At 50.4% G+C, this 15,000-nt stretch overlaps 2 protein-coding genes across 2 annotated transcripts in view; one reads left to right on the top strand and one right to left on the bottom strand.

Moving 5' to 3' along the window:
* Positions 1 to 866: 866 nt before the first annotated feature.
* On the bottom strand, positions 867 to 7,505 carry cyldl (cylindromatosis (turban tumor syndrome), like). Its single transcript, XM_057038076.1, has 15 exons — positions 7,398 to 7,505; positions 6,067 to 6,502; positions 5,562 to 5,825; positions 5,296 to 5,374; positions 5,077 to 5,222; positions 4,809 to 4,968; positions 4,459 to 4,591; positions 4,188 to 4,298; positions 4,018 to 4,109; positions 3,836 to 3,899; positions 3,631 to 3,763; positions 3,172 to 3,280; positions 2,959 to 3,077; positions 2,617 to 2,830; positions 867 to 2,547 (listed from the first exon to the last, which is right to left on the bottom strand). The coding sequence occupies exons 2-15, from the start codon at positions 6,490 to 6,492 to the stop codon at positions 2,363 to 2,365; spliced, it is 2,235 nt and encodes a 744-aa protein (XP_056894056.1). The 5' UTR covers positions 6,493 to 6,502; positions 7,398 to 7,505; the 3' UTR covers positions 867 to 2,362.
* zc3h3 (zinc finger CCCH-type containing 3) overlaps positions 7,349 to 15,000 on the top strand; it is a 34,330-nt gene continuing 26,678 nt past the window's right edge. The window contains exons 1-3 of the mRNA XM_057038978.1: positions 7,349 to 7,542; positions 8,351 to 9,535; positions 9,815 to 9,981. Of these exons, the coding sequence (XP_056894958.1) occupies positions 9,519 to 9,535; positions 9,815 to 9,981 (184 nt within the window). The 5' untranslated portion in view covers positions 7,349 to 7,542; positions 8,351 to 9,518. The remainder of the gene's footprint in view (positions 7,543 to 8,350; positions 9,536 to 9,814; positions 9,982 to 15,000) is intronic.

Genomic DNA, 15,000 nt, shown 5'->3' with positions numbered 1-15,000 from the left:
TGCTTCTCCTGCACTGTCATTTCCTGTTGAAAGCGATCAGAAGTCATTTAGTTTTGGATCCTGCCGTCTCCTCTGAGGTCTGTGCTCGCCGAGATCTGGACAAATTGCTTTTAATCTGTTGTTGCAGCTTTTAAAGTGATGCTGCGATTGCAAATGGAGCTTCAGGGAGCAGGATGCCTGACAAGGATCCAGCGCCTGCACATTCATTCCCATTAGCTCCATCACCATCCGCGGTCAGATGTGTGACGTCACTGAAGGCAACGACGCCTCCAGCGTGCGCAGGTGGAACCCTGAGCAGGCCCAAAAGCCTGACAACGTTGGCCGTGACACTCCTGTGGAGCAGGATCCCAGAGGAGGGCATGGAAGCGCGTAGGATCCCCTTCATGGGTCTGAGACGGCAGCTGTGAACGCCGCCGCGTTTATGCTTTAATGACACCTTCATAAACACTAATGCTGATAAGAAAGAGAAAAAGCATCTGGATGTGAGAGCCATAACTCTCACGGTGCCCAATAAAAAATAAAAAACTGCTCTTCTCATGGGAGAAGAGGAACTTGAGCCCAGAGCTGGAGTCAATAATAATAAAATGAAAAATGTCGCTCAGCGATTCTTCAAAAAAGAATAGAAAACGCAGTCACATTCAGGTTCTACGCCGAGATCCTGGAGCTCCATCATGGACAGCAGGAAGGGGCGGGGGGGTCCTGGAGGACAGGATAAAGGATGGAGCTCCTACCAGGACCCGGGGCACCTTTAGCCACAGTGGAGCTGTGCTAGAGCCACTATTTATCCAAATAATGGCCGAGAAAAAAGCAACATTTGGGTCTCAGTAAAACACTTCAGGAACAGGAAGGAAGCCCGAATATGGTCATATGTTTAATATCAGACTTTTATTATCATTATTCAGCACAGTCGGAAAATGACAGGGGTGAGTCTAAAGGACGGTAAACAAAAGTCTTTATGTACTTATGTACGTGTTATTGGGGTGGAGCCCCGCGCACGCCCTCTTGTTTGGATGATGAATAGTGGTCAAAGTGCTGAGGAGCTCCTGGGGGTGCAGAGATGCTCTGCTAGCTGTTGCACCGATAGGGGGCAGTTTTAGTGCGGAGCTGATCACAGCAGATGCAGGGGAAAAGCCGTGGACAGCAGGATCAAAAGCTCCCCAGACGCAGACAAGTATGGGCCGAGGCTGGAACAGGCGCTGCTGGGTGCAGGTCAGGTGGCGTGTTGGTGCAGGTCAGGTGGCGTGTTGGTGAAGGTCAGGTGGCGTGTTGGTGAAGGTCAGGTGGCGTGTTGGTGAAGGTCAGGTCACAGCAGTGTCCCCTGAGGAGACCACGCTGATCCCTGCCAGGAGCATCACAGGAAGAAATCAAATAAGAATGATCACAAGACCAGAGGGTGACGGACTCATCCTGACAAAGGAAACATCCACGTCCAGACTGGGGGGGGGCGGGGGGCGGGGGCGGGGGCCGGGGGCGGGGGTGGGGGGGCGGGGGGGCGCTCCGTCCTCTGCCTCACACCAACCAGCACAGCTGCTTCAAATCTTCCACTCATCCAACCCTCAGCCAGCAGGGGACAAATGTCAGGAATGATGAAAGTCAGCCAATAAAGGCCCAGTAAAACCTAATAAAGTGGGTGAGAGGGGCAGCGTCAGGGTCAGGAGGGGTGAGGGGGGGTGAGGGGTGAGGGGGGGTGAGGGGTGGTGAGGGGTGAGGGGTGAGAGGGGGTGAGGGGTGAGAGGGGGTGAGGGGAGCTGAGCGGAGCTGCACCGTTCCATCACATCAGGTCAGGCAACAAACCATCAATTCCAAAAATGATCTATTTTCAATCCTCCGTCGGCGTTTTGTCGTGCAAAGTTTGATGCGGGTTCATCGCCACATCTCTAAAATGAAGCTCCGGGGCACTGAGGTGGGCGGGGCTCCGCTCAGCGGTACAGACACATGCGGTGGGCGGGGCTCCGCTCAGCGGTACAGACACATGAGGTGGGCGGGGCTCCGCTCAGCGGTACAGACACATGCGGTGGGCGGGGCTCCGCTCAGCGGTACAGACACATGCGGTGGGCGGGGCTCCGCTCAGCGGTACAGACACATGCGGTGGGCGGGGCTCCGCTCAGCGGTACAGACACATGCGGTGGGGGGGCTCCGCTCAGCGGTACAGACACATGAGGTGGGCGGGGCTCCGCTCAGCGGTACAGACACATGAGGTGGGCGGGGCTCCGCTCAGCGGTACAGACACATGCGGTGGGCGGGGCTCCGCTCAGCGGTACAGACACATGCGGTGGGCGGGGCTCCGCTCAGCGGTACAGACACATGCGGTGGGCGGGGCTCCGCTCAGCGGTACAGACACATGCGGTGGGCGGGGCTCCGCTCAGCGGTACAGACACATGCTGCTGCTCTGGTACAGGTACATGTAGGCGTCGCAGAACAGCCGCTTGGCCACGCCCCTCATGTCTCGGGGGACCTGATCAGCCAGCTCGGAGGGAGACATCTCCAAGTAGGCGCCGACCTCAGGGCAGGCGCGCACCTCTGGGATGTTGAAGCCGTCACTCTCACCTGCAAGATCAAAACTCAGGTGAGTCCGTGAGAACAGGAAGTGAGGTGAGGTGAGGAGCCACCGTGCACCTTGTCTGTCCGCCATGCTGTCGAAGAAGATCCAGTCCTGGCTGCTGGGGCCGTGTTTGATGAAGGACACGTAGTGGCTGGTCTCGATACACAGCACGGCAAACAGGTCCAGTTTGTCTCTGGCCAGAACATTTGGACTCCTCCGAGGGAGGAAGTCGTTGGGAATGTCCAGAGGAGAGCGCTGGTGTGAGCGGCGCAGAGGGTGTGTGTGCACCTGCAGAGACACCAGCGTGAGCAAATGTGACCCCTGTGGTCGTGGAGGAGCCAGAGGGTCGAGGGTCATCCCATGTAACGGGTCATCAGTTCCTAACGCCGACCCTCATAACAGCAGGTCACACACACCTGGGCGGAACATGTCTCACAGAACATTTTGAATCCCGTCCGGCTGAAAAGGGGATCTTTGAAACAGTCGGAGCACTCTTCCTGTGCCAGGTTTCCACACAGCATGCACTGCTGAGGGCCTGAAACACACACGCACACACACACACACACACACACACACACACAGACGCTCACCATTAACCCACAACAGTCACTTGCTGCAGTGGTCGGTACCTTTAGACAGCAGGTCAGTGATGTCGAGCTCCAGAGAAGGAACAATCGTCTCAAACATCTTGAATTTCTTTCCAAAACGAGGCATCTGGAGGATGAGGCAGGATGGAACCTGGACATGAGGAGACAACAGCACATAGAAGAGGGGTGAGGAACCCACGTCTGGAAACATCTACCGGAGAATCACTCACAGCGGACAATCTTTAGACAAAACAGAAACACCTAGTTCACGGTTTTTCTCTTTGAATTGTTTAATTTTCTTGTATTATTTCTAAATAAAAACTGAAGGACACAGACTGAAGATACACTGCGCTGTCAATCAAATGCAACTTCTGGGGGAGCCCCGGCTGCAGTACCCCCGGTGGCCGCTGGGGCACTGAGCCCTGCAGTATATTCACGTCTGAAACAAAAAGGTTATTCTTTGATCAAATGACACGAGCAGACAAAGAAGACTGAACTCACCTCTGCTAGTTTGATTCCTTCAGTGTGGAAAGAATGTTCCAGCAGCTGCTGGACTGAAGGGAGCAGCAGGTTGTGTTTCTGATCCAAAAAGATCTGATAATAATAACATTCCTGCACTTCCCCTCCTGCCGAGCTAAAGACAAGAAAACAGCATCATCAGCTGCTCCTATGCGGTGGTGCGGACACTGTGGTGCTGTGGCTGTACAGTTTTAGAAGAGGCTCCAGCGCCAGAATTTGCTGCATGATGATGGTGAGAAACTCTTCTGGATCTGGAAGACAACCAGGACACATCACCGGTCCTGACAGGCCAAGCTAACAACACTCTGACAGAGCTGCAACGACGCCCGCTACAACTACATCAGCTGCAAAGTTGACGTTTCAACGCACCCTTCTCCTCTGTGGTGAAAGAGTGACTGTAACCCAGCTTCTGCAGCTGCTGCCGGAGCTTCATGATGTGTCGTCCTTCTACAAATCCATTACTGGAGCCAACAGACAGGGGGCGATGTCACACACATATCAGAAAAATGCTAAACCATCCTGCGGATGAACACTCAGACCTGCGGAGAGGGTTAACGATGTTGCAGAGTAGTGTCTTCTGAATGGGAGAGTCCTCAGGTTCTGTTGATTTGAAGAGCATGGAGTCCAATACAGAAGAGCAGGAGAACAAGCTAAGAGCAGGAATGAGTCACATGACCATCAAACACATTTTTCACAACATTTCTACTCTAACATTTCATTCTCAGGTGATGTTCTTCTTTTTACAACTTGAATGGTGCTCTGGACTCATTTGGAACTTGAGTGAAAATCCAACCTCTGAATGCTCCTGACCTGAAGAGGGCAGCGTCCATGTAGCAGGAGTTGCAGTGACCTTGAATTCCCTTCATTCTGCCGATTAAAATGTGGTCAACCTGCTCTGTGGTGACGGGGGGAACAGTCTCCAGCCTGCCCTCCGTGTGCCACTCTACAGAAACACAAAACACAGAGAAATAAAGTGTCTTCTGCCACATTCTGGTGCAGCACTGCCCCCTGCTGGTGAACACGTGCAGACACCTGTCTCTGCTCACCGACACAGACACAAACACTCTGATAAAATGGGTGAAACCCTTTGATGCTAGAGCATGGAAACATGTGGTTGGACATGCTGGGAATGCAAACCAGAAGTGAGGGATGATTCTGACCTTCCTCTTTTGGTTTCCTCTCACTCTGATTGAAGGATAAGCTCTGAAACCGTGAGTCAGGTTGGCAGGAGCTGAGCTTCACAAAGAGAGCTCTCTTTGGGGGAGAGAAGAAGTAACGCTCCCCTCTGAAGGTGCCGTCATTCACTCCTACTTCCTCCTCCTGAAGGTAGGAGATTATCGATGTCACGTCCAGAAGAATCAACAAGTTTCTCAGGGACCATTCTTAAATGCCATTAACATGTCCACGTTTATCAGGTTAGATGTTTACCAGCTCTATTCCTGCCATCATCTCCATTCGCTCAGGCAGCCTCCCGATCCAGCGGATGATTCCGTATAAACTTCTGTGATCCAGCGTCAGCTCCACCACAGAGTTCACCGTCAGATCCGTGCAGAGACTTTGGTAAATCTCCGGCTCTGCAATGGAGATGAGGTTTGGATTAGAGTCATTCGAGCCGTCCAGGAGGAACAGCTTCATGTCTCCACACACCTGCTGGCACCTCCTCTTTAGCAACACACTGCAACGGAACTTCAACCTCTCCACCGGTTTTTCCATTTTCATCAGTGTCCTGAAAACAGCAGCAGCTTTCATTTAGTCATCTTGTGGTTGTCTCCTGAGCTCCGTGTGCACGTGTGTGTGAGGAATGTTTCAGGGAGAAACACCTGATTACACAGTCAAGAGTTGGAAGTGCAGCTCACACTGAACTCTTCTCCTTCAGAGGGCTTTTCAGCGTTAGATGGGTTCTATTTACTCACTGTTGAGATCTGAACCACAGTCTGTCCACTCTTCTCCGTCACTCCCAACACCATTCCATGGCGACATTCGTCGGTGAGGATGTATGTGACCCTGTCGCCCGCACACAGCGGGACAGCTCCCATCTGCACACTCGGCACCGAGGAGCTGGGAATCACTGGCCTGACTTTAGTAAACGGGACATAAATCCAACTACTTTTCGGACAGTTGAAGGAGGGTTCGTACATGTAGGTGCCGTTTGAACCCCTCTTCTCTTCCCCGTCTTCCTGTTGGACAGATGTTTTTAAACAGTGAAACATGTTAATGATTTGCAGGAAAAACTGTATTTGAAAGGAAACAGTCAGCTGCATCTTTCAACTGGTGCTTTGTTTTAGTTTTTGGAACCAATGTGGTGACTATTGGGAGACCACTTCATGTCCAGCTGTGGACTAATACACCATTGTCCTCACACTTACTTCCTCTTTAGTCATCAAATTTGAGAGTTACCATAAATGTACAACGTCTCACCTGTGGTTCAATGCCAAAGAACGTTCCAGACAGAGAAGCAGAATATGCCGGCTCCGTCCGCCTCCCGATGGTGCGGATGATGCCTCTGAGCTGTTCTCCATCCTTTTCCACATTGACCACCATGCCCACCTTGAGCTCTAATGCCGCACGCAGAGAATCCCTCCGTTGGAACCACTTCAGCCTCTCGGCATCGTCGGTCAGCGCCAGGAGCAGCTCCGCTTCGGCCTCGCTCAGCTCCTCCAGGGACTCCACCTCAATGTCGTAAGGCAAGGACAACTGATGGCCCACAAACGTTACAGAAAAAGTTTTCTGGGAAGATGATAAACTGTATTTGAATTGGCTGATGTGGCATATTTGTCCAGCGCTGATGTGTTGAAGTTTGTCGGGTTTCCTGGTTAAGATGAAGAACAATTTGTCTGATGTCATCTTTGTGAAGCTGCAAGATAAAAACCCAAAATGTAACATATGAATATATATCTATCTTTTCCTTTTTTTATTCAGCTGTTACAGATTTCATATTTATCTTATTTTCATGTTTATCTTTATTTATCAGTCCAGTCATGACACTAAATAATGCTTTGACACTCACGCAGTGATATAATGTCACACCACTACTTCAACTCAGATCCTCATATTTCAATTATCGACTATAGATCAGAGATCAGATTTGAGCATAATGACAAAAGAAGTAAAGGACAAGAAACATAAAGAGGGAGAAGAGAACGGACATAAAACAGCATATTTTTGACAGGCTAACTTGTTAGCAACAACACATTAGCTACCTTTACTGAACACCTGACAGCAAAAAATACAAGCTTTAAAAATAATGCCTTATGAACAACCTGTATAAATAACCTATCTTTCATTCTATTAATTGTGTCAACATTGTCGTTTGAAGCGGAACCTCTGCTCCTAAGCCAACTTTAAAGTTTGTCTTCTGACGTGGTTTAAGCTGCCTGAACTTTCACTTCCTGTTTCGCTTCAGACGGACGGCATCAAGATTCGGCTCCACCGCACAACCCCTTCTAAAATCTCCCGTCTCTCTAACTAAACGTGTGTTGTTTTCCTAAATGAGTTTATTTTGATAGCTGTCAAACGCAGACAGCGTAACTTTGTGACGACGTTCTTATTTCCAGTAAGGCGACAGCAGGAAGTACAACAGGTCGCTCATTATTCCCCTTCAGCTCTTCTTACAGGTAGCAAACAACGACGGGTGCAAAGTGCAAGTTACAGCACATACTAATTTATTGTTATACGTTTACAAGTAAGTTGTGGTATGATCCTCAAATCCCCTAACACAAAACAATCGCCCCAACTACAACAAACCCTACCTGTGAGGAAAAAAGATCGAATTCCAAAAGCCTTGTCAGACGTCATCTGTCAGCGCCGACTCGTGTCGCTTTTTGATGACGCGTTTATCGGCCGTAAACATGGAGGAACGAGAGGCGCTCAAGAGAGAAATCGAGGTTTTACAAGGTAACGTTTTAATCGGGTTTGTTAGAAATCCAGAAAGTTCTATTTTAGTAGCTGTCTCATTTAGATTCAGCTATCTTTACGAATGTGCTATTTTACACGAGTATAGATCCTTCATTCAAGCCAGAGGCGGTTTCCGCCCGTTTATATAATGATTAAACTCTCATATAAAAGGCTCACAATGTCTTTATTCGTCACCAGTGGTCGTTCAACGACAGCAGAACTTTGAACCTTATGGGTTCAGAACTGTCATGTTGGTATTAGTGTTTTTTGTAATTTTTACCATTTCGTCCGAACTCGAAAAGTTCTAAACGCATTTTTCTGAAGTTTTGGGAAAACGTTGAGAATGGGCCAAGATCAAAGACTTTGACCTGTGATCGTCTACTGATCAAAGCCCTTTATATGATCGTTGAAATGGCTTTGATCATTAAGCAACCACTCTGTCCAGCGGGGGCTCCTGTTTCCCATCCAGCAGGTCACAGTCCGGGTCCAGCATGTGGGGCCCGCCAGGTCTGGCCTCTCCCGCTGTCCTCTAAACTAATGATAGTTAATGATATTTTAGTAAAAGTAGTGAGGTTGGCCATCTCAAGACGTTTGTTAGTTTATCATCTTATTCAAGGCTTTAGTTTTAAACTACCAACTGCTGCAACTATACATGGATTATAGTTATAAAGTAACAGAATCTTTTAAAGTCTTTTGAAGTCCTTTTGCATGTAATTGATGTTTTCCAGGATATGCAGAAACTGACAATCAAGTGCCTTTAATATGTGTAGTTTCATGTCGTTATCTATCTCCTTTTCATCCGTCTTAGATCTTATTGACAACCATAAAAGGATCCATGGCGATACACCTTTTACAAGAGTTCAGCCACCGGAAGCTCAGCGATCATCGAGAGCTCACGGCACCATTTTGGGGCACTCTTACGGCTCCAGAGGGAGAAATGATCCTCCTCAGAACCACGGGAGTTGGAAGAGAAAATACTCACTGAGACACAAAAGCCCACAGTCTGCACACCCCTTCATCTCCACCTCCTGCAACCACAGAGATGCGACCCCCCCGGTATCATCAGGGGGCGCCCCTCACAGCCCCAGGGATGTGACCCGGACCACAGCGACAGTCACCACAAATGTATCAAGACAGGCCGGGCCGTTGGTTCCTCGCCATGAACACAGCAAAGCAGAGTCATGTTCAGCGACCGAGGGAACCCAGCTGATGGCTGAGAGCAGGCGTGTGTTTCCACCAGGGAGCACCGACCCAAACAGGCGCCACCGTTTGGCCCCCGTTGCCACGGCAGCGCCAGCTGTTCTTACTACGATCACACCCTCGGTTGCTGCGCTGCCTAAATTAGCAAAGCAACCTCCCAGCAACCTCTCCAGTCACAGCGGCCATTGTCAGACAACTAAATCTGTCTCCACAAATTCAAAGTTTGTTTGGGTCAAAACCCAGAATGTGAAAGGACAAAGTAGCAGTGTGTCCACTCCTGCAGGCAAAACAGGAAATGATCTCCCACCCTCAAAGCCTGGAGCTGAAAGCACTGTTGCGTCTACAGTTTGGAAGAAAACCCCTGGCAAGAAGCCTCCGCGGCGGCTAACCCAGGTCAGCGTCTCCCCTAAAGCCTCCAAGTACAAGTGGGTCTCCTCTTATGCTCAGTCTAAAATCTCCCGAAAATCAATGTCATCAAAGCTGCCTCTGCCCCAGAGAGCTCTGGAGACAGATGACACCCTCAGGAAAGCCAAAACAGCTCTGACTTGCCCTGCTTAAAAACAAAAAAGGAGGTGGCCACCTCCTCAAGGAGTAGCCATTACAGCTGGAAGGCTGTGGCAGCGGCAGGTCCAGCGGTGCCACGAAGATCGTCCTTCTACTGGACACCAGACAAACGCAGGGTCAGAGAAGGCTTCTCATCTGGAACCCTGCGCACCATCCTGCCCTGCCCCCCCTCCTCCTCCTGCTCGCCTGGCCCCTTCAAGCTTCACAGCCAGATGAAAATCATTCGCAGGTCAGCTAATAGGTCAGTAACCGTAATCCTCCAAAAACTACCTGAGACCAAAAGGGAAGTTATCATTGTAAAAGAGAATATGTGTATTCTCACAGTAGGTTGCACTGAAGCCCGACACCGAGCAAACGTGCCCGGCTGCTTCCTGTCACAGTTGCTTTGGGTTCTTTATCTAGCTGGTTTCTTCACGGTAGTTCTGTCTGCTACCACTAGGCGGCAGCATCCGTCACCCCGCACTTTTCTTCTCACTTTTTTCTTTTCTTCATTGTTCTGTGGCTGCAGCGGTTCAGAGAAGGTGAGCAGCACCCCAGGGGGGAGGCTCACCACACCAGGCCGACCACCCGCCTCCCTCAGGGGCCCCACAGGAGCGCGGAGAACCTCCTCCAGAGAGCTCGTGTCCTTTGGTCGACACAAGTTGAGAAGACTCGTCACCTCTGTCACCAGGACAAGTAAGGAGTGCACACTCTTTAGTCTGTGTGTCCTGTTTTTAATGATTATTGAGCAAAACACAGGCAGCAACGTAACAAAATCTGTGATTAGTTAATAACCCCCAATTAAAATAATGAACATTTTATTTGTTAAAGGTACGCATTTAATACGTCATAATTATCATTATTAAGTTCTGACATCTTTCCATTGGACAAAATCAAATAACTTTCAAGCCAATCCTTGACAGACTGTTAATAAGAAAATACAATTGTATCTGACATCAGCACTGGAAATGTTTTATACCAACTAATATAAAGTAGTTCCCAGTACTATTTTACCTATTTTAATAAGTGCACTGTGAAAGATTGTTGTAATTAGGTTCTTGTGTGGAAATCCCTGGTTAAAGTGGCACAAATATTGTGGCTGATTACAGCAGTGCTATGCTAGGCTGTGCTAATGCTGCCACCGGCCACTGTTGCCATGTGCCCCCCACTGGGTGGGGGCGCACTCCAGACTCAGTAATTAGAGTCGGACTCAAAGTTGAACTGACTCTCCACTGACGAGCAGGTGCAGCAGCTCCCTCTTCAGGCCGGTTTCAGACTTTAGAAAACCCTGTGAATGAACACGTGCAGCAGCTGAAGTGTGTTCAGGCCCGGGATTGGCTCTGGGTTCGTCCTGGTGTGTGGTTGGTCTGTCTGCTCAGCCCTCTGAAGGATCCTCAGCAGTCATCTGGATGTGGAGCTGCATCTCGTTAAATCATCTTTGCTTCTGTCGTAGCTGCTCCTGATGCTTCTGTGATGTTGCTGCGCCATAGTTTTTCCATCATTATCCGGAGTAGTAACGTTAGCTTAGGTCACGTCTACGCGTTCATGTCCAGCAGGGGGCAGCATATCCCGGCTCTGTCGCTGCTCACGGTCCCCAGGAAGCCCCACGCACAGACAATAAGGGGGGAGGAGTTTAATTGATTGCCCAATTCAGCCATGATGGCGAACAAGTGGCGATAGCGGGTAATTTGCGGAGGAACAGGCAGGCAGGGCTGCTGCTATCGTGCCCTGGCACGGCTCTCCCTACACTAGATAAAAAAGAGCTAATGCATAATTATCCACTTGCAAATTGGATTGTTTTAACGAACTGTAGAATATGGGCCGAGCCTGATGGGAGGCAATCATTGTTTTTACGGTCCCCCTCCTCCTCGTCTTGCCCCTTCAAGCCTCTGGTTCCGCTGTACACCCCACACACCTCGAGCCCATCGTGTTGTAATCTCCGCTCTCAATAGAGTGAGAAGCCATTAGGAAAACCATCACTATTAGCATTAGGCTTTATTCCAGGACTCCAGGGTCTGTCCGCCTCGTTCCTCCTCTAACTGGTCCCGTCTCAGCTGCCCCTCCTCTTCATCAGCTCTGCTGCAGCTCAACACAGGAACACTTGCAGGTCTGATTAAAGTGGCCGATTCAAGTTCTGAGAAACACGAAAGGTGGAGGAAATATGGAGCGAGCGGAGCCGGCTGCGCCTCCGATAAGCGCTGCTAATAAAGAGCAAATTGAATTACTAATGATGGGAAGCAGAGTCCCTATAGATGAGCCCGTTAAAAGGCAACCTTATGACCACTCACACACGCATGATAATACGCTGGCAAACAATGTGTCTTCATTTCCTCCTCAATGAGCAGTTTGAGCTGCTCCGCTCACATCCACCAGTGTTTGTGTGCTCGTTTATCTGGGCTTTAATTTAAAGAGGGCATAAACCCAACTAAGCAGTTAGGCTGTAATGAATCGAGGTGTGTGTGTGTGTGTGTGTGGTGTGTGTGTGTGTGTGGGTGGGTGTGTGTCAGAGACAGCCATGCTGCCCAGATAATCTAATAAAGCAGATAAATGTCAGAAATGGACAGAACCTGGAGAGAAGAGTGCTGATCCAAGCGGCTTGCCGTCCCATGTGACGGCCTCCTGGAGGGTCTCTATCTCCTGCTCTTCCTCCCGCTCCTCTTCATCCATTCTCAGGCTGTTTCTGTCTTCAGCACATCAAGGAACGAGGGCCGTCCTGAATGATGCTGACAGAGGTTTGTGTTGGCTAACACAAGCTGTGGGCGTTGTGCTGCACACACACACACACACACACACACACACACACACACACACACACACACACACACAACGTGTAGCTGCGCTGGCTCGCTGTGGCCATTTTGGCCCTTGAGCATCAGTTTACTGACATGCCCCCTCATCTATACGCAGCTATCACAGCTTAGAGCTATTACCACTAAACACACACACACCCACACACTCACACACACCCACACACTCACGTACGTGTGCGCTCTGTTGGGATCCTCTTACCTGCAGTGATCCCATTTATATCAGCCATAAATCACATGTGCTGCTCTGCATGGAGGCCGTGCTCCCTGACATTTCCACGTGTGTGTGTTCTGTTAGAACGTGACACACACACGTATTCAGGCCTCCTCACGCCGCCGCTCAGAAACGCCTCAGTTGCACGTCAGCCGATGACCCTCTGCTCTTATAGGGAGAGACGTGAGAGGAAGCCCTTTTGTGTTTCCCTTTTTCCCTGAATCAAACTAAAAGCATCTTTTTATTGAGGTTTTTGAAATTGCCGATCAATCAAATAACAAAACGGGCATTTTGAAAATCATAAATCATAAAATCTGTTATTTTGGATCGTTGAGGTTGGCTTTATCATCTTTAATCATTTAGATATGCAGATCAGCACACACACACACGCACACGCACACACACACACATTTAAGAATTCTATGAAAAATCAGAGCTCATAGTTACAGAATAACAATCAGTGAATGTGTGTGTGTGTGTGTGTGTGTGTGTGTGTGTGACTCTCCTGTCAGCTGCTTTTCTCCATGCCATTCTCTGGATGCCATTCCACTGGAGCCTCTCTCTCTCTCTCTCTCTCTCTCACGCACACACACACGCACACACACACACACACACACACACACCCCACACTCATTCCTCTGCACTTTCTCAGGCTCTCTGTGTCAGACAGGTGGACCTCTGTCTTCTCTTTCTGTCTCCAGCTTCTCTCCTTTTATACGTATGTGCCACCACTTGTCTCCTCTTTCACACACTCTCTCTTTAAACGCGTGTGTGTGCACACACACCAAATATCCGTCAGTCAGAATTGTTCCATAATGATTTAGAGGCTGTCAGCCCTCAGGTCACATGATCAGCTGGGTTGAGAATATGAGTCGAGTCCATTTCAAATGTGCTTCATCTCATCTTAAAGCACCACGCGAGCCTATAAATGTGCTCGGCCAGGACGGCGCTCTCGCACCCCCGGAGGAGCGCAGCCATGGGCGCCCCTCCAGCTCCTCCCCCACACTCATCAACCTGTCAACGCACCATAATTAAGCTACAGCTGACCCTACAGCTGACCCCACAGCTGACCCTACAGCTGACCCCACAGCGACCCTATAGCTGACCTATAGCTGACCCTACAGCTGACCCTACAGCTGACCCTATAGCTGACCCTATAGCTGACCCTACAGCTGACCCTACAGCTGACCCTATAGTGCTGACCCTATAGCTGACCCTACAGCTGACCCTACAGCTGACCCCACAGCTGACCCTATAGCTGACCCTACAGCTGACCCTACAGCTGACCCTATAGCTGACCCTATAGCTGACCCTACAGCTGACCCTACAGCTGACCCTACAGCTGACCCTATAGCTGACCCTATAGCTGACCCTATAGCTGACCCTACAGTTGACCCTATAGCTGACCCTACAGCTGACCCTACAGCTGACCCTATAGCTGACCCTACAGCTGACCCTATAGCTGACCCTACAGCTGACCCTATAGCTGACCCTATAGCTGACCCCACAGCTGACCCTATAGCTGACCCTACAGCTGACCCCACAGCTGACCCTATAGCTGACCCTACAGCTGACCCTACAGCTGACCCTACAGGACCCTATAGCTGACCCTATAGCTGACCCCAAGCTGACCCTATAGCTGACCCTACAGCTGACCCTACAGCTGACCCCACAGCTGACCCTATAGCTGACCCTACAGCTGACCCTACAGCTGCACCTATAGCTGACCCTACAGCTGACCCTATAGCTGACCCTATAGGTGACCCTATAGCTGACCCTATAGCTGACCCTACAGCTGACCCTACAGCTGACCCTATAGCTGACCCTACAGCTGACCCTACAGCTGACCCTATAGGTGACCCTATAGCTGACCCTATAGCTGACCCTACAGCTGACCCTATAGCTGACCCTACAGCTGCACCTATAGCTGACCCTATAGCTGACCCTACAGCTGACCCTATAGCTGCCCTACAGCTGACCCTATAGCTGACCCTACAGCTGACCCTATAGCTGACCCTACAGCTGACCCTATAGGTGACCCTACAAGCTGACCCTATAGCTGACCCTACAGCTGACCCTATAGCTGACCCTATAGCTGACCCTACAGCTGACCCTATAGGTGACCCTACAGCTGCACCTATAGCTGACCCTATAGCTGACCCTACAGCTGACCCTACAGCTGCACCTATAGCTGACCCTATAGCTGACCCTACAGCTGACCCTACAGCTGCACCTATAGCTGACCCTATAGCTGACCTACAGCTGACCCTACAGCTGCACCTATAGCTGACCTACAGCTGACCCTATAGCTGACCCTATAGGTGACCCTATAGCTGACCCTATAGCTGACCCTACAGCTGACCCTACAGCTGACCCTACAGCTGACCCTATAGCTGACCCTACAGCTGACCCTACAGCTGACCCTACAGCTGACCCTATAGGTGACCCTATAGCTGACCCTATAGCTGACCCACACCTCTGCATGGCTGCCAGGGTTCTCTTCAGTCAAAGAAGCGACGCAGGGAGGCCTGACCACGGCCTGACCACGGTCTGACCACGGCCTGAGGCCTGACCACGGCCTGACCACGGCCTGAGGCCTGACCACGGCCTGACCACGGTCTGACCACGGCCTGAGGCCTGACCACGGCCTGACCACGGCCTGAGGCCTGACCACGGCCTGACCACGGCCTGAGG

Source organism: Takifugu flavidus, chromosome 7 (genome assembly GCF_003711565.1).
Source record: "Takifugu flavidus isolate HTHZ2018 chromosome 7, ASM371156v2, whole genome shotgun sequence".
Taxonomy (NCBI): domain Eukaryota; kingdom Metazoa; phylum Chordata; class Actinopteri; order Tetraodontiformes; family Tetraodontidae; genus Takifugu; species Takifugu flavidus.
This window is presented reverse-complemented; position numbering and strand designations above follow the sequence as displayed.

What these genes read in the sequence shown, in the direction of transcription:
- cyldl (XM_057038076.1), bottom strand. Translation starts at nt 6,492, where the DNA reads ATGACATCAGACAAATTGTTCTTCATCTTAACCAGGAAACCCGACAAA. An exon ending in ATGGACGCTGCCCTCTTCAG is followed by an intron (nt 4,299 to 4,458) that starts GTCAGGAGCATT and finishes TCCTGCTCTTAG; the next exon opens with CTTGTTCTCCTGCTCTTCTG. An exon ending in CTGGAGCCTCTTCTAAAACT is followed by an intron (nt 3,764 to 3,835) that starts GTACAGCCACAG and finishes TCTTGTCTTTAG; the next exon opens with CTCGGCAGGAGGGGAAGTGC.